Here is a 19,930-nt window from a genome sequence, read left to right on the forward strand (position 1 = left end):
GAGCCGCTCACACCGAAGCGAAGTTTCCCCCCCCGAGCGCGGGAGGAGGGGAGGCTTTCTCCAAGCACGGAGAAGTGGAAGTGGGACAGGCTGAGAGGAGATTGAAAGGGCACCACTCAGAAGCCCGAAGTTCTGATTAGTTTGATGACTTTGCCTTCATGCCTCAGGAGCTCGATTGATCACGGCTCCTATGACAAGCTTCAAAAAAAAAATCTTAAACTCTCTCCTCCAGCTCCAAGCTTTCAAATGCAAATAGCTCACCCCGAGATCGCCTGGCTCCAGCCCCACCCCCTTTAAGCCCTGCTCCTGATTTTTCTCCAAAGGACTCCATCTGTAGAGCCTGTCAAGGAGGAGGAGCGGGGAGCGGGGGGGGGTTGTGGGGATGGGGGGGACGGCTTCTTCTTTGGATTCCTTTCCAGTAGCCGCCAGTGGGTCTCCGGGAGGGAGGCGAAGTCTCAGTGCCTCAGCAGGCTCCAGCCGCTGAGCGGGGACATCCTCCAGCCACAAGCGCATCCATCGCCCCCCTCTGCCCCCGCCCCGTGCTCCTCTTCCCCCCGCCAGCTCCGCGCCCAGTCTGAGCCGCGCTTGGCACGGGGAAGGAGCGCGCTCCTCGCCGCCGCGGACAAGGGGGCTCCGCTACGTCAAACGCGGGAGCTTGGAGGTGGAGGCTCTCGCTCCGGGAGGAGTCCCCGGCGGCGCTGCCGGGTGTGATTGGAGGCCGGGGAGCCCCCCGCGCTGGAGCTGCCCGACGCGCAGACAGACTCGGCTGGCCGCGCAAGTTCTCTCCCGTGGAGCTAGCAGCCGCCCGGGCCGGGCACATGTGCGAGAGCATCCAGCGAGCGCTTCGCTGGCGAGCCGCCCCCAGCCGTTTGGATTAAAAGCCTCACTGCAGCAGCCGATCCAGGGGAAGAGGAGGCAGGTAAGTGCCGGCTCAGACGGGGTGCGGGTGTTTTCGCGGGGCGGGGAGCCTGAGGAGTTGCAGGGACGGTATTTGTCTCTGATTTTATCCGCTCGTTCTCCCTCGCCAAACTGTTCCCAGTCCAAAGTCAGATGGTGCTGATCTGCAGAGTCAGGAGGTGGCTTAGCGCTGTTCGCCTTCAGAAGTTTCCTTTTCGCTGTGTTCTCCGGTCTGTGTATTTGGAAAGAGACTATATGCAAATAGCCTGAGCTGAGAGCGAGAGAGAGAGATCAGTGCGGTTTGGAAAAGCCATCAGAAATACAGACACTAGATGTGACAGCAGAAATCGTCGAGAACTGTAATCACGATTTCAAAAAGAAAATAGCAAGATAGTTGCCCTGTCTCTGCACGTATGTCACGCAGACAAAAGGGAGAAAAATAAATACTTCTGCAACATTTAGGAAGGAGCAGGTCTTTTCTCATTAACTGATGCAAAACTCAAGTGGCTCTCTTTGTTGCACCCAAAATCCAGCATCAGGTTTGGAAATGTGGAAATGAGAAAGGCTTATTTCTTTAATTAGTATTCAGCTGGTAAGGTTAGCTCTGCAGTGCTTGAGTGTTTAATACTGACCCCCCTCCCATCCATACACATACTAGCACGTCCTGCTTTCTTGGAGCATAGTATATGCATTGCTGGTAAGTGTTTCATGGTCTGGATCCTCAGGCTTCAAGTTGATAAACGGAGAAAATGGCTTTTTACCCCGTCCCTAAAGATCAGTTATTACCCCTGTGCTTTCAAAAGATGATGTAGTTCAGGTGAGTCAGAGTTATGTTATGGTTGACTTCCCTGGTGATACAGGGAGGGTTGCTTTTTTGGGGGGCGGTTAATGCCACTGAGGCTTTCTGATTTTGCTAATTGAAATGTCGATACTTTAATCCGTTTCCATTGAAAAGAAAAAAATCTTCTGTTTGATTGATAACTTCTCAAGTCAAAGCAGAGACTTGCAAGGGCAGAGTATACTTTATAGTCCCTCTCACAAGACGTACTGCCCTGCCATTTTTCAAATCAAAATGGGTAATCATAAAACATGTAGAAAATAAATTTGTTCTCAGGGAAGGGGAAAAAAATAAGCAAACAACCAACCCCCCCAATCCTATAGCTAAACTGTCTTGAATGCCAATCTCTAGAAGCACCTCAGTTTGGTAATGAGGAGTAGACAATTTACTTTTCTCAGACTTTATTATGATTAATACTTTTTTTCTCTTTGCCAAATGCTTTGAAGTTAGCATGACAAGATATTTTATTGCATGGTCATTAATGAGAGCCAGGTTAGGTGATGAGGGTCATTTAAGTACCAAGATTGACAGATTACATTAATTCCAGAAAAGTTGTGTAACTATAACTTGCTTTAACTGCTGCCTAGAATAAGGGTTTTGAGGATACAGCAGGTAAAAATTAGTTAGGAAAGATCATGCTGGCATGCTGTCAGCAACATTAAAACAGTTTAATAAATGACAGCAGTGTACTTAGGCTGTTTAGAAATAATCTGGCCATGCCTCATTAAAACTATCATGGTTTGACTGTGCTGTTATTACCTTTGAAATATTCAGCTAGGGCCCAAATGTGACTTCTTGTTGAAAGTCCTTGTCTAGACTTTTTAGCCCTTCCAGCTTGCAACTACCAGGGCATCTAATCGAGACAACCTTTTGTGTTTTTTGGAACAGTGAAAAAGATGAAAAAAAAATTTAAACAAGCAAACAAACAAACAAACAAAGCCCACGGCAAGGGGGAGAACAGAAAAAGAGCTAAGAGATGACTCTGACAACTTCTTATATTAAAAAAAATATGTTATCTTTGGTTTGAGAACTTAACAGACACAAACTTCTAATAGTGTTAGGTAAATATCAGAGTCAATAGTCTGATCTAGTACTGTACATTGGAAGTGTTCTTTGATTGGACCTGTTCCTGTTGGTGAGAAAGACAAGGTTTTGAGATTACACAGAGCTCTTCTTCAGGTCAAGAAGTCTGTAAGCTGGAAAGCTTGTCTCTCTCACCTATAAAAGATATTCCTTTACCCACCTCGTCTCTCTAATATCCTGGGACTAACGCGGCTAAACAATACTGCATACCTTGGAAACATGTGTCAGTTAATGTGAAGAAAAAAACAAAACAATAATCAGTAAAGCAGACCATTTTCTTGAAGAAAAAAAAAGCCATTAAGCTTTGCAGTTTTAATCAGAGGGCATTGTGCCCTTATAATGTGAGATATTATTGTAATTAAGGGTTGCTATAGGTCATTAGGACTGTATTAACAATCAGCTGATAGCCTCACAACTCTTTTAAGTTTACTTTTATTGATTTAATAGCAAAGTGCTTTTATCCTTCTGTATAAAAGGGTAAATGTAAAGCATCTGTATAACTACAATTTATCCTTGAATTGACTGTAATGTCCTATGAACAGAAAGTGATGCAGCTTCAGTGTAGGCTTCTGTTTATCCTTCACATATATGCTCAATACATTGCAACTTTTTATGTATATGTTGTGTGCATCTCTCTCTGTTTAATCTTGTTAGCAGTCAGGCAGTAAAGATTTGAGGAAATCTTCATTAATATATATTCAAAAAACTCCATGTTACTTTACCCTGAGCCAAAGTCCTTATTTATTAAACAAGCATTGCTCAGGGTTCTCAACACACACATTGCATCCTCTGTGTATAGAAAATTGTGAGTTGAGTATTTTCAACTTGAAGTGATTTGGGGCTAAATTTGCTACTTAGGAGCTAGTTTATGAGTGCGGTGTTGGCTAATAAGTTTTCATTTTTCATTTCACTGGCTATTTCTAAACCTGATATTCTGATACCATTTTCAATGGATCCAACTCCTTAGCCATCTAATTTGCCTTAGTTGATCACATACAATTTGTTGATGTCTGCTTTCATGTCACTACTGGGTATTACTTTCTCCTGGCAATAAAGGATCAGTTAATTCTAACTGAGGGAGGGTGCATAAGATATGTGATGATTCCCTCAATCCCTGTCTGTCACAGCAAGCTTAACCATAAGAAGTAATATAGGAGTGCCTCCTCTGGGGATTTAGTGGTTCTACAGGGAAATACCACAAAGTAATTTCTTCCCCTAGGTATTGTATGAAATTCTACAAACTAACTGAGAATGCAAAAATCAAACTAAGGCCATTGCTGAAATTTAACTATTTGTGCTGTATAGTTACAACTGTAAAAATACTGTTAAACATTTATTTTCAGATATCTACATAACTGATCAAGTTAGCATGATCCTTTTCAAGAACAGTTTAATATAAGCAAATTGGGAGGCTACAAAGAACTTGCATATGGAGAAAATGACAGACTTTTTTAAAGTATGCTTTAAAAATATAGCATTTCAGCCATACAATGTCACATAATCAACTCCAGAATACCATGGAAGACTGAATAACAATCACTTTGCTTTCTGTGTACATTATGCGAGACTATGTTATTTATTAAAGACTGCCCATTGTTTTTCTGTTGTCTTGCCAAATCTTTTCACCAGAGTCAGAGAGTACTGGAGCTAGTTTTGTGTAACAGTGCCATATGTTTAGAGCAGTGTTAGTTTCTTACTTGATAACCAGATGCAGACTACAGGATGCGCACTCCATTTACAGTGCTCCCATGTGAATATTTAGGCCAGTTAGCAGCAGGAGGTTGTGGTCTGTAGTTGTAATGTCATCTGGCACAGGGAGTTAATGGGTTTGATCATGCTGGCTTGAGTTGTAGAACCTCACTTGCTCAAAGGAGCTCTCTTTTTTTGAGAAGAAAGGTAAAGCCAGCAGTTGCAATGTATACTATAATTATCTAGATTTGTTCTCATATCTTCACCTGTAGTTGTCTAAACAAGCATGGATTTAATGTTTTTTAATGTAAAAGAGACTCCTGTGATAGGAAAGCCACGTGTGACACGCTTTAGAGCCCGCAGTCACTAAAAGGGAGTTTTATTTTGCACAGAAAATGGTACCATTTCCAAGTGGCATTGTAAAATAGAATGTCAAAACATAAATATTTCAGTTGTAGTAGCTCAGCTATCAAGGGGATAACCTGCTGATTCCACTGTATTCAAGGGATCATGGTTCGAGTTACAGTGGCAATAGTCAATTCTACAATTATCTCAGCACAGACGGTGTTGCTTTATTGAGTGACTGACCTGTAATGAGAAAATTAAGGGATAACTTTGCACTATTGACCCATCTGGGGCATCATTTACTGGATAATATTGTCTGGGTCCCACTTCAGGGATGTTTCCAGAGACAGTGAAGATCAGAGTTAACTCCTGTGTATTGCCATGGTATTGAGAAGTGAAAGCCATTTAAAGAAAGGATAATAGATGTGGGGAAGGAAAAGTAGTTAGAACCGGTAAAACTCTTCAGTTACACACATAAAAAATTGTCATGAGTTGGCTGGGAGACTATTACACTGTCATGTGTAAAAATGTAGGATTAGAAAAGCTTTTAGTCATTTCCCAGCCTAGAAGTATTGGGGTGTGAAAGGCAAGGAAGTTAGGGTGGGGCTGAGTAGGTGGGATAGAAGGAGCAACATGGTTCATGGACTTAACTGGCAGCGAGACAGTAGTAGCAATGTGTGAGTGTAGGCCTATGAAAATAATGAGCTAGATTTTCTCTTTAAAACAGAGGAGGTGGTGGGAGGAACCGAGGATCTTCTATTGAATGGCCTGGGGCTTGGGGAAAGCAGGGAAAGGAAGAACTTATACCTGGATATCTCAAAAAGGTAAGAGGAAGAAGTAGGCTCAACCCTAGCCACAAACAACAAGAAAAAGTTTTATTACTGGTACAGACATTAGCAACTGAAACAAAATATTGAGCCAGATATAAATTGGTTTAAATTGGCCTTGTTGCTTCGAAGTTAAAGGTCTTTGCCAGTTTAGAACAGCTAAGGACCCAGGAGCTGGCTCTTTTCTTCCAGTCAGCATTGCCCTTCTGAAACAATGTACAATATTCACTCTGACACCATCAGATTGTGCTTGCAAAATAAAAGCATATCATTTCTCAGTTTAAAAAGTGTTCACTGAAACTCCTTTGCTTGTAGAGTTTAGCTCAAATGCAGTTAAAATCTCAGTAGCAAGATTCCTTTAGACCTGTGATTTTTTTTATGCCATGATGTTTTACAGATCAACCAGCTAAATGTCTGTGTGAGAACACAAACAATATACAGTAAATGTTCAATGGTCACTCCTTATGGATTTTTTCTGATTCTTCAGGCTCATTCCATAAAGCACACATTTCAGCTGTTGTGAGATATGCCAGTAGCAAACAGAAATATTAAAGACCCGGTCACAGAATATACTCCCTTAGATTATAGGATTTATCCCTTGAATTACAGTTTGATTGTTTTTACTGATGTTTGGCACTTTTGGCAGACGAGGGAGCTTTGCACAAAGTAAATTACAAAGCTGAGCTCTCACTGAAAATGAACTGCAGTGATTTAAAAACATATACAATCCCAAGTTATTTCACACCCTGACATTTAAAAACTGACCTGCTTTTCTGCACTCACAATTTGAGGACACAGGTTTGCACCCCAAACCTTGTGTGGATACAACCTACATCATTTGGATGTCTGACTACTGTACCTTTTCTGAAGGTGTAATTAGGTGCTTAGATGTTTAACTTACATTAGTTGAATCTTCATATAATGTCTCCCTTAGCACCCACCCAGCATACTGTGTGGACAACCTTATTCAAAACAAGAACATTTTAAAACAAGATAGACAATAATTGAGAATCAGTTTCTCCTTCACTTGGTACCCAGTCCTTCAGCAGCAGATGACACAAATGACACTTAAATCAGAGGCCAGAGCTGCATTCCATACAATGCTTTCAATGTTAGTTGCTTCGAGTGAAGCACAGAAGCCTACATTTATGCCTTGGCAGGAAAAAAAGCCTTGCAGTTTACCTTTTGGCGCTATCAAAATGATATTCTGTATAGATGCAGCAGATGATCCAGAAGAGATAGTTATTCCCCATATGCATATTAGTCTATATACATACAGTGAGAGAGAGAATATAAGATACGATATATATGAATATACTGTATTGTATATCTGTGCATACATAGAGCTATTAATGAGAGTGAAAATGAAAATCATTTTAATAAATAATTGTCTGTTCTTCCAGGAAGCAAAGAATATTATGCACTGGATATTGATTTTTTTAAAGGAATTATCATGTTGAACTATTAAACATGCTGGAAGGACTGAACCCCCCCGCCCCTCAAAGAATTAGTTCAGATAAAATAACATATATTAATAGTTAGAGGAATAAAATATCCATTGGAAAAAGTGTGTTGCCATTTATCTGAATAAAAGTACACTGCTACCTTGATGGAACACCACCTGATATAACATGAATTTGGATATAACACAGTAAAGCAGTGCTGCGGGGGGGGGGGGAGCTGCGCACTCCGGTGGATCAAAGCAAGTTCAATATAACACGGTTTCACCTATAACGCAGTAAGATTTTTTGGGTCCCAAGAACAGTGTTATATCGACGTAGAGGTGTAATAATAAAAGTAATTGGAACAATGAGACAGTGTGATAAAACTATTTGAGAATGGGAAAGGAATGATTTCTTCCAAAGTACATGAGTATTGTATATTCTGCTTTTTATCAGATTGTGCTCTCTAGGATATGGACTGTATTTCGGCTGGTATTTTGGGTGAGTTTTCAGTTCCATGCTGTGATGTGTGGCTAGGGACAACAAGGATAGCACTCCATATGGTGGTTTTCATACTTTTCTTCAGGTGTAAAAGAACAGGGATCAGAAAATGTTCAAGATAAAGGTTACAGAAATACTAGGTTTTAAATTTCTGTTCAGAGCAAGACATTTCAGAGTGTTCTGTAGAGAGACTCTAACATACTATAAATGTTTTACTGACATTTTTAATGAAAACCCATTTCATATTTTTATCTCTGATAGATATTAGTGTGCTGCCTCTTTGAAATAAACAGAGAGTTTATCAATATCAGATGTCTGCAACTAACGTGTAACAGAGATGTTGATTGGTACTTTAAGGGTGCATTTACAATTGCTGGTATGAACAGCACTTTTCTGGAGAACCATCTCTTAACTGAACTGAGTGGTGGAGTGAGAAACATGTCATTCCGCGAACAAATCCTCTCCTGCATTCTCATGCTATTATTTTTGCTGGTTGTGTTTTTTTTAATCACATTATTGTCTTAATTTAAGGCTCACATCAAAGTTGAGCTATGGCTGTTCAGAAGTAATCATTCAAACATATAATAAATAATTCATACACCAGTTAGCTGAAACTAGCACCTTTATGTTAGTCCCACTGCAAAGGGAATCTTCCATGTTCCAGAGATGCTTCAGAATTGTAGCATTTAGAAATCAGGGTCATGAGATAATAGGTTGCTTATTTTCTTCACTGCCTGTAGCAAGGCACTAGTTCTTTACATATGGAGCTTTCAAATTACTGCTGCTTAGTGAACATGCTTAGTGGGTTTGTGGTTTATCCCACCAGTCTCTAAGTAGAGCCTTTCTGTTGCAAGGCAGTACCCATAAGGGATTACTATAAAAAGGCATTAAATACAGACTGTAATCAGAAGGGCTTTTTATTTGTTTTGGTATTTTGCCCTCTAGCTACCTTTGGGAGATATATAGAAATTGCACAGCTGAAAAAACCAAACCTCTGGATACTGTGGATACTGTGCACAACTATCAGAAACTGTATTTCACTCAGTTCTAATAAAGAGGGTTAGTAATAAAATAATGTACTTAAAACATTTAATGTGTAATCGCTAGTCCACTCAGTTAAGTAAAACATGCAAAAGATTAACTCTTTTTTTCTTCCAGGGCTTCCTAGATCACAGTATTTCACTCTGTATGAATTACTTGGTAACCATTTTAACTTCATCCTCATTTGCCCTTTTATATTTGACACATTTCTAATGCATCTTGACTGCCTGACACGTTGGCCTGATAAGGAGCAGAAATCCTTACTGCAGGAGGAAACATTGCTTACATAGAGTTAAAGCAGTCAGATGATATATCTGCAATGTAAGACCTACTTTTGGCCCTCTCAAATAACTCTATTTTTATTTAATTATTTAGGTTAAAAATTTTGGGAAAATAATCATTTTGCATTATAATGATATATTTATTTGATAGATAAAAACAGATTTAATAAATGCAAGCGGACAGAGAATGTTTTGGTAAATTTCCCATGCTATTTTGAGGCATTTTGTTGGGATTGGTCATCTCTCCTAGTAAATTCTGCCAGCTCCTGAATAACCAGAATTTTGAAAGTGAAACAGAGAACATACAATATAAGAAAATGTTTGTTTGTGTTACTACATAAGAATCATTCAGCCTCACAACAACATTGCATTGAACATATAAAATCAAATTATTTTCTGACCTTTTTGAAGCTATAAATAGTTGTGTAACATGCTTCATATCATATCTGACACTTAGTTTTGAAATGGGAAAAAATGAATGGGGAAACTCCTGGCTTTTTAGCTGATCAGATTCAAATCAGAACACATCAAAACATCTGGTGTACTGTGACTCAGAATCAATCAAGTTGTTCTGAGTCACCTTATACTACTTTCTATCACTTTCCTGCTAAATGCAAAAGATTTAAGCTAACATATGTCCTATCCATTGGTATGAATCACTGCTGTTAGATGCTTTGTTCTTATGTCCTAATAATGACAAGTAAAATTAGCTGTAACAGAGAGAAGAAAAAAAATCAAAGCTAGTAAATGTAAAATAATTAGAAGGAGGGAGAAAGAGAAAAGACTGTGGTGTTTGTATTAGGAAAACTGCATAAATCAAGAGAACGTTCATCAGAAAAATATAAGACTTTGTATGATTTTATGATTAAGATACAGATCAACCAGCAAGATTAATATAATCAAAGTAAGACAGTATAAAATGTCAAAGCATTATTGTATAAGCTAGTCTGTTAATACTACTAACGATGATGAGCAAAGTTTTAGTAAAGTATAAGATGCAGCAAGTGAAAGCTGAAAGTGATTGTATGTTTTTTAACTTCCTGACAATAGTTCTTGTCTTTTCCTCTGATAGGTACCTATTATACCATTTCTCTGGTGAAGGCTATTCAGCAGTAGTGACCTCTTCCAATCGAACACTCCACGAATTATTATCTCTGGACTCCCAGCTGACACCCTGCCGGAGGCTAGAGCTACTGAGCCAACTGGAATTGCGCCCACACTCTTATCAAGGTTTTTTCTTACACAGGGGAAAAAAGATGAAGTTGGGCAAAGTGGAGTTCTGCCATTTTTTGCAGATAATAGCTCTTTTCCTGTGTCTTTCTGGGATGAATCAAGCAGAACTCTCAAAGTCCAGATCAAAGCCCTACTTTCAATCAGGGAGGCCAAGAACCAAGCGCAGCTGGGTGTGGAATCAATTCTTTGTGCTGGAGGAATACATGGGTACAGACCCTCTCTATGTAGGAAAGGTAGGGGATTTGATCAGCATTTGGAAAGTGAAGATGCTTGTTTTCTTGATGCATTTTTACAGTATGACTCTGAATTGTCATTCTATTGACTTGGTAGGAGTAGGCCAGGATAAAATACTTTTTTTTTAAATAAAAAGATTGTTGGAAATACAAAAAACAGTAACAATACACTGTATCTTTGATTCCTCACTCAGAGTTTTTTTTCCAGGGCCATATATTGTAGCTATTAAAAAAAGAATTAGGCTAACCTAAGCATTTCACCATTGTTATCACAAATATGATTTTTAATTATTCATATAAAATTAATAGATGCTCATTACACTCAATATGACATTTATTTGTTACATAGCTATATAGCAACATAACTGTACGTAGTCCTTTACAAGAAATAAGAAAAAAGGCAAACAGAAAACAGAGTTTCTGCCCTATATTGCTTACAGGCTTAAGATCGGGGTCTGCATCACTGAAGACAATGGTGAAAGGGTAGAATGGCAGGTTGTAGGTGGTGACTAGGAGAATGAGGGAGTGTCTGGAATGCTGCTATGCTCTGGTCTTCTTTGACTGGCATACTGGTACTTTGAGAGCATAGCTGGCCAGTAATCTTTAGCACAATCCAAATGCTGGGCTACACTAAAGGGGGCACTGGGCCAGTATAAAACAACCTCCAGCATCAGGGAGTCCCAAATGGCTCTTTTGTAGCCCCTTTAGCTGCATACTGAGCACAGCTGTGAAGCAGGGCCTAAGCTTAGTCACTGTTTTGTGGTGGCATGTAATATAGCTTGATCAGTACCTTTCCAAATGAGAAATGGTTAGGTTTTATTTAATATCTCTGGTAATTGTTTATTGAAAGAAACATTTTTCTCCTATTTTACAATCTAGTTTCTTATTAAGAAATATATACACATTAATAGAAGTAGTTAGTTTCTTGGCTAAATTAAAGCAAACATAAAATACAATATAATAATTATTTCTGGCAAAATTATAAAAGTTTATAAGAAGTCGATAAGATCCAGGGTCCAGATAAAATAATTCAAAGCCTACTAATGCAAACACTTGGGTATGTGAAATGCAAACACTTGGGTATGTGAAATTTTGGTATATATGTGATCCGTCCCAGTGATGTCAAAATTACTTATGGTCTAAGTGTTTGCAAAGTTGAGTACACCTTGATCCTGCCAGGTGCTTTAACCACATGAGTAGCCCCAAAAAGATCAAAAGAGGGATGGTTATTATGCTTAAAGTTATGCACATGTTTAAGTGCTGTGGTCGGGAGGGGTCAGAGTTCTAAGCACCTTGCACAGTTGAGCCCATTAAAGACCTACTAGGATCAGAGATGATGAGACGATCAGATTCCAGTTATTTCTTATTATAGGAGTCATGAAAAGGCCTGCTATATTTAAGGTTATGTAAGAGTTTCCATTCTGATACCCTATTTTCAGTCATTTATGGGTTTCAACCTTTGAGGTTGAAATTGTTCCAGCTTGATCTCTGTCTGAAGATGTAGGTCTGTTTAAATATTCAGCCACTTTTGACTAGTAGTAGAAAGTTGAAGTTTGGCTTGGAAATAGTCCTAGATGAAAAATATCTACAGATGTTTTAGAGAAAGTTGGTTTTGATTTAATCCATTACAATTCACATTTTGCACATGTTTAGTACATTTTGCATCGAGTTCTCATTATAGCCGTTCCATACACAGGTAAAGAAATCCACACCACACGTGAATGGCTAATTTAGTGGTACAGTGAGGTATTTATTGAAGGTGCATAGTGAATGAGGCAGGCCTCCAAAGGCACTCTTCTCTCATGTAGGGGTACATTTTCAGAAGTTGGACTACAGTATGAGCTCTCTGTTTCTAGGTACAATTTGTATGCTGCCTATTTTTCTTTTTCATCCACAAAATAATTTGCTGGTACCAGAACTCATATTTGCACCAGAAAATCATTTTGCAGATGCAGAAAATACAGGCATAAATTTGCATGTGGAAAAGAGACAGTGCTTTACTGAAAAATACCCCGTGCTGTGCATATTGTAAGATAAGATGCACAGATCATAATGTTAACAGGAAAGGGGATCTGTAGTGTGGACTTCCTATGGGTCAGATTGTGACTTTAGCCATGCTTCCATGCAGGGGAGTGAAGGAATGCAGAGTTACATTTCTGTATGGGCTACTGTAACATTGTGGAGTGAGCAGGCACAGGTGAGCTGCTGCTTCCACCTCCATGCTAATGGTTGGTGAGTGGACAGGTGGGAGTGGTGATTGGGTGTGCCTTGAACCCCAGTGTTCTAGGAGAGTGGGAAGCAAGCTGTGTTGGGATAGTTGGGATAGCAAGGGGGCAACAGGACCAAACTCAAGTCACATTTCAATCTGCTCTGCTCTTGGGACAGTTCAGCTGTGCATAGCTCCTTGTTCAAAATGCATTGCAAGGTGCAGTCCAGGTCTAACTGCACAGGACAAGACACCTTCCTGGAGCCTTCAGAAACTGTGTGGGATAAAGTGTTTCAATAACATTTAGACAAATAGATCCACATTACGGTATGTGTTTTCCTATCGTTTTCTTTAAGAAGCCTTAGGCATTTCAGTTTAAAAAGCAGTGTTAGAGGACGTTAGAGTTGCATGGGAAATCATGCAAAGTCACAAAGTGCCAACGTTAAATGCATGCTTAACATTAATTTTGTCCTCTTCTTTGTATGCATTTTGACACATCAGGTACCTGATGACAGAGGGTGAAGTCATAGCCCCAGTGAAGTCAATGGTCAAATTCCCATTGACTTCAATAGAGCCAGGATTTCACTCATACTATTTTTTTCAAATGATATAATATCATAGTTTTTCTATACTTTAGATGAATATATGGAGTGTTTTGTAATATTGCATTCTTGTATCCTTAAACAATTTCCACTGCCATCATAGATCAATATACTTTTATATTAAACAGGGTCTGCTTCTTCTGTCACATTGGTGTAAATCAGGTGTAACTTCACTATTGTTGGGGGAGGTACATCAATTTAAAACTGTTACAAGTCAGAAGAGAATGAGACCCTTAACCTGTTTATATACATTCTTTTCTCTCCAAGATTTGAATTTTAATGGTTCAGGTCTGTCACAGGGGCACTCTACTCACCACTGTGCACCTCCCTGTGGCTGGATCTGGGGATTAGCTCCACTCAGGTCTGACACCCACTGTGCTAGTCACTACACACCCTGTCATTTATCTCACATTCCCTGTGACTCTGTCTTCATGGCTTGGCCCTCCGGCCAGGTCATTATAGTCTTCCCCTTCTGGGGTATCAAAGACTTTCCATACCAATGGCCTTAGGCTGTCTTCTCATGCACTACCCTGATGGTGCCACCTCCCCAGTGGCTGGTAGGGAACCTGAGCCAGCTCGGTACTTCAGGTTCCAGTCCAGGGATCCTATCGCTAGCAACGGTGGCCTGCTCACTCCCAGATCATGTTGCTCTTCCCCTGGACTCCTTCCTACTTCTCAGCTCTATTTTCTGGCTCCCTCACCTCTCTGGGTTTTCCCTCCTTCCAGGGATTAACTGCAGGCTACCTGACACTGTAGCCTCAACACCTCCCTTTTCCCAGGGAGTGATGACAGACTACCTCCCTGCAGCCCCTTGCCGTTGCCAGCTTCGTGTCCTTATAAATCTGGCCCACCTTCTCCCCCAGTTGAACTTCATCAGCAAATTAGGTCTTAGCACTACCTGGCTTTGCTCCAGTGGCAGCCTATAGGTTAATTTTAATTCTGCCCCCTGGTGCATATGTGTTTCCACACATATTTTGATTACATGGTCACATACTGGTTCTCAAATAATATAACAGGGATCGGCAACCTTTGACACATGGCCTGTCAGGGGAATCTGCTGGAATGCTGGGACGGTTTGTTTACCCGCAGCATCTGCAGGTGAACCGTGGCCAGTGGGAGCTGCAATTGGCCGAACCTGCGTACGCTGCAGGTAAACAAACCGTTCTGGCCCGCCAGCAGATTTCCCTGATGGGCCTCGTGCCAAAGGTTGATGATCCCTGTAATACAATATAATAGCATGCATTTTTTCTACTGCTTTATACAGGCATGCAGAGAATTGTTTAGTACTTCAGGCCTTGTGTGCGGTGGACACCCCCTCACAATGGCTCAATCCTGCATTATGTTCAGTGCTTCTGGGATGTGCTTAATATCCAGTAGGATAAGGTGCTTAGCCATATATGGCACAATTTCTTTCCATCCATCAGCACAGCATACCTCAGGTACAATTCAGGGGATGCAGCAGTTAATTATTTAGCAAATCTAACTGAATACGAAATTATTTAGCAAATCGAGCTGAGCATTCATGCATACCAGAGGTGAAATGTAGGGGATAAGCCAGTCAACTCTGAAGCCAATTTATCTGGAAACTTAGGTGGTTATATTTGTTGGCAAATGTTTACTATTACTCTGCAGTATTTTGTGTAAGAATGCCTTACTCTGTATTTTCCATATAAATTACTTTAATGAAGCCTGTTTGGCATACAAATAATAGTGCGCAGTACTAAACAATTCTGTGCATGTGTGTCTAAAGCTGTAGAAAAATTGTATGCTATTGTATTGTACTATTTGAGAACCAATATGTGATCATGTAATTAAAGTCTGTGTGGAAACATATATGCACGGGGGGCAGAGTTAAAATTGTGAGTGCAACGATAACTTGGGAATTTTCTATTTTCTTGATTGCTTAACCATGTAACCCTAATGTTCTCTTCATTTTGTTTTTTTTTGGATAAAATGCTGGTAAGAATTTCAGTCTCCTCAAGAGCATTGTGAGAAATTGCATGACACCAGATCTCATTCAGCCGCAACCTCTTCCATTTTTTGCCTGTCTAAACAAACAAACAAACAAACAGACAAACAAACAAACAAACAAACATAAACAAAGCAGGAAAAGAGAAGAAGACTGTGAACGAGAGTGTACTAGTTTATAGTCTGCTTTCTGGCTTTACTAATTTAATCAGCATTTGTCTAGGGAGAGACACTAGCTGTAAAAATCAGATCCAAACCCAGATCTGGATTCTAAAATCTTCCAAATTTGGGAGCAATGGGAGTGGTGCTGTCCATCTCCAGTTATGTGCAATATGTTTAATGAGATCCATTCTTTTTTAATACAATCTCAATAGGATCTGAAAGATTCTGCAAACAAAACACAAAGGAAAATAGGTATGAATGAGCAGAAAGGAAAAAGAAGAAAAATCCCTGTGGACTTTTAAGTGGCAGGATTTAAGAACTCAGGATTTGCTGGCTCCCAGCCCCATTTTGCTTATTCGTAGGATGCCTCTTGGTGCTTTCTCTTAACTACTTGAAGTTAAAAAGACAATCGGACACAATTTTCAAATACATTACATGTATAAATGTAATTATTATTATTAATTTATATTGCAGCTGTGTCCTAAAGTCCCAATCAGGATCAGAGCCCTGTTTAACTAAATGCTGTACAACATGGTAGACATTGTCCCTTCCCCAAAGAACTCAAAAACTAGGGCCCTAATCTTACAACTGGTCTGTGGAAACCACCATGGATGAGATGGTGGTAAGTAGTTGTCATCCATTAGGCCTGAACTCTTATGCAACTCACATTTTCTTTTGAAGTGTAGTCCTGTATCATTCTATCCCACTTGTCCCATCTCCTGTACTGACATGTGCAGAGGACAATCACCCGCTCCTCTCCTTCCTCCTATTTTTTATAATGGGGTGGTCAGGTGGCCCACTTACCCTATCTACAGTTTTTGGGAGGGGAGATTGGGCAAATAGGCTCATACTATATGGTTATTAAATGTTCTTAATTGGAGCCAGATAATCAATCCACATCTCTTCCCCTACAATTTACACTGTCTCATAAACACTTACTGATAAAGGCCTCTTACTTGTCTGGCTGAAACGTGCCAGAATCCTGTGGACTAATGAGTAGGTAGAAGACCATTAGCCCACTGCCTATAGAGCCAGTATATTTAAGAGAGTGTATATACATGCAGTGTGACATTTGGGAAAGGGAATCTATGGGTAGGGGAATGGAATGGTCCAAATGTCTCCTCTCTTTTCTGTAGGACCAAATGGGAGACGGTAGTGTTTTTTTTCCAGCCCTGTCAGGCCTGTGAAAGAGGGTTACTGGGATGGAGAGTGTGCTCTCCTTCCTTTTCTCCTTGAGGCCAGGAGAGGAGATTTATTAGGGTACAGGACATTTCTTTCGCCTCACTATAAAGGTAGGAGATGGGGGCCTGATGAAGGAGGAATGATATTCACATACATTATTAATGCTGTTCCAAAAACATACAGCACACTGTACAGAACACGTAGACTAGAGCAACAAAGAGCTACTCCAAAGAGCATAGCCCACCATTTTCAGAAGTAGCCATTTATTTTGTGGGATTTAATTTTGGGGTGCCCAACCTAGTACACTTTGAAAATGTTGGCCTTTCAGTCTAACTCCTGCCAATAGGATGGTACACCAGTTCCTGAAGGGTTGAGGAGATTTCTTCAGTGAAGAAAGTAATGTAGGAAAGCTGAAGACCTCTTAATACAAATATTGCCTATTCACCAATTATTAGAAATTACCACCAAAGAATTTGTCATTGACACTGTGGGACAAATTCTCAATTGAGCTCTGAAACTGCAAGCAAATGCCAAGTTATGGCCACTTACATCTGGGCTCCCAAATATTTTAAGTGGTCTTGCACTATATTTCCAAGCCACGTCTTTCTGGGAAGTATGAAAAAGTAGCCACACAGTCATTTCAGACTCAAATGGAGGAAATATGTATATTTGCAAGTTTTTCTTGTCTATGCCTTTTTCTGTTGCATAATATGTATACGCTCTATTGCTTTGTATTTCACAATAAACTGTTCTGGAGATTGATAAAACAATTCTATTGTGCTTCTGAAGTTTATCAGTCTCAGCAGCTGTTTATTGTTTCATATAATACAAAGTGATAACAGTTGATCCCTTAGTAAAAAGGGACACCACCATTCTTATCAATGATATTGTACTGAAAGTGCTGCAGCCATTTGAAACAAATGAGAAATAAAATGAATCTAAACTCTACTTAGATATCTCAGCATGTCTATCTTAGGGGCTGGGCACAGCCACACTACCCATTGTGCTCTAGGGCATACAAGGGGCTGCAAGCTCCCCTCTGTGTCCCTGGTCAGGTTTATGGGCTTGTGTGGTGATAAATGGCATGGGCCATGGCCCTATTTCCTTCCCACCACCTTAGGGCTGGGTTGTGTTCCCAAGGTACAAGAGGAGGAAGTAGTCTTTGCAGTCCCATAAGCATAGCAAATCTGATTGCTCTTTCTGTAGGAGATTTAATGGGAAGAAGATTCCTTACAACCTCACTCATGCACCCACACAAGGGCCAAGGACAATTTAGACCTAATTTATTTATTAGAAAAGGTAGGGTGATTGAAAGAGCTAAAGAGATACCTACTGAACTAGGAAGTGGACAGTGTCACTTTTTTTGATCCTTTAGCATAAGATAGAACACTGACATTTAATGTGAGGCATTGTGGAAGGGAAAGTTTTATGGAAGTAGTGACATCACCACTGTTGCCCTCACCTGAACTTTTCTTCAATGACACAGTCATGCTATTTAGATCATCTTTTAATAGCAGTTCTGCATTTTGATTGGCCAGTGGCCTTCACCAATAGCATTATGCTTGATGTTTCTTCAGGAAGTTATTTTAAACTATTTTTTAAGGCAGTGGTCCCCAACCTTTTTCATCTGGCGGGCGCCAGATGACGAGCCACAGAGGACTGTGGCGGTGGACAAGCATCCACCGAAATTCCACCGACAAGTGGCAACGCCGAAATGCTGCCAACAAGCAACGTCATCCAGAGGTGTTGCTGCCAAAATACTGCCAAAAATTGGTGGCATTTTGGTGGCGAAGCCTCTGGTTGATGCAGCTTGTCGGCGGCATTTTGGCGGATGCTCGTCCACCAGCCAGTACGCGGGCGCACTTAGACGCCCTGGCGGGTGCCATGGCACCCGTGGGCACCACGTTGGGGACCCCTGTTTTAAGGGCTTCTCTAACAATATAGAAAAGTAAACGCTAATTTTGCAGTGACCTACTGTAGATGCAGGTCTCTTGCATGCTTGACTAGTTATCAGAAAATGCCTTTTCTGTATGAGGACATGAGCAGATTTAAAATTTTGATGACAATCAAGCTCATGCTGCTTCAGCTTATTTTTTTTTAGTTTATTTGCTTTCCTTTCCTTTTGTCTTGCACTAGCATTTCTCCTCCTTTTCATCTTCTGAACTTGTGCTTTAATTCTGTACCCATAGCTATTGACCATGACTCATTGTGCAGTTTTACCTCTGTCATATACTTTTATTGTTGCAAATTACTGAAATCTGAAATGCAGGACTATTAAATGGAAGTTATTGGTGATGCTGTTTATCCTAAAAAAAGAATCCTACATAATTTTAAACTTCATGCACTGATAACTGTTTGTCCCACCTTTAAGATTTGTCTCTCATTTGTGGCCAACAGGTCAGGATGTATGTTTGGACCCCTTGTCCTCCATGCCAGTGCCTAGCTAGCTGTTCATAGGTCTTCTCCAAAGTCCGGGGAATGATGCAATGGGAGTCCTTCTATTGACTTTAAGGGGCTTTGGCTCAAGCCCCTTGTGAGGTGATATCAGAAACATGCCTAGCAAGTCTGACTCTTTTACAATTTGCTAGCATAGTGCATCTCTTCCAGGCAATCTTTCTCTTTACTTTGACATTTTTCGCCAAACCTTCCTGAAGCATTTGACACAAATGTCTATCTACAGACTCATCAGGCTTTCATTCTAGGTATTAAGTGTTTTTCATCTCTCACAACCATAAAGTAATGCTGGACCTATTGCTGTGCTACAGGCTATTACTTGCATTGTAGTGCTTGTGCCATCTCTTCTACACTCTGTTTCTCCAGCTGTTAAATGACAACCTTGCCTTCTTGTTACAACCCGTTGTTTCTTCCATAATTCTAGAGACTTGACAAAATGTTTCTAATGGAAAGATCTAATACATACAAACCATATTCCTGTGTGTATGTGTATGTGTATGTGTGAGTGCATGTGGGTCATTTTTCTGTATGAACTTTCCCTCTTTGTTAGAGCATTTATGAATTGTTTAAAGATACTTGGAGATCCTGTATGTCCTAGTTTCTAAAGATTAAAGGCTCAAAGTTTGCTTTGAGTGCACAGCCAAGTGAACTTAAACATAATGGAGATTTGTGTTGCAGAATTTCCTCTATGTAAGTGTACATCTCCTCTACACTGACAACATACTTGAGAGGAGAGGTGCACAGAGTGCGGGAGAGGTGCATGTCAGGGGCAGGTGGAGGTATGGTGAAGCTGAGCTCTGTTATGCCTGATTTCCTCCCCTCCCCATTAATGAGTGTGTATTACAGATCCTCCTTTGTGTCTGATCTGCAGAGAATATGTGACCATAAAGCCCCACTTAGAGAGGATTGACTTTTTAGTGCAAGCGATACAAGCTAATGCTTTTAG

At 40.3% G+C, this 19,930-nt stretch overlaps 1 protein-coding gene across 1 annotated transcript in view; it reads left to right on the forward strand.

The window, feature by feature from the left end:
- The first annotated feature begins 443 nt into the window (after nucleotides 1-443).
- Nucleotides 444-19,930, forward strand: part of CDH7 (cadherin 7) — a 111,449-nt gene continuing 91,962 nt past the window's right edge. Inside the window, exons 1-2 of the mRNA XM_045007063.1 lie at nucleotides 444-919; nucleotides 10,017-10,410. Of these exons, the coding sequence (XP_044862998.1) occupies nucleotides 10,201-10,410 (210 nt within the window). The 5' untranslated portion in view covers nucleotides 444-919; nucleotides 10,017-10,200. The remainder of the gene's footprint in view (nucleotides 920-10,016; nucleotides 10,411-19,930) is intronic.

The sequence above is a fragment of the Mauremys mutica genome, chromosome 2 (genome assembly GCF_020497125.1).
Source record: "Mauremys mutica isolate MM-2020 ecotype Southern chromosome 2, ASM2049712v1, whole genome shotgun sequence".
Classification (NCBI taxonomy): domain Eukaryota; kingdom Metazoa; phylum Chordata; order Testudines; family Geoemydidae; genus Mauremys; species Mauremys mutica.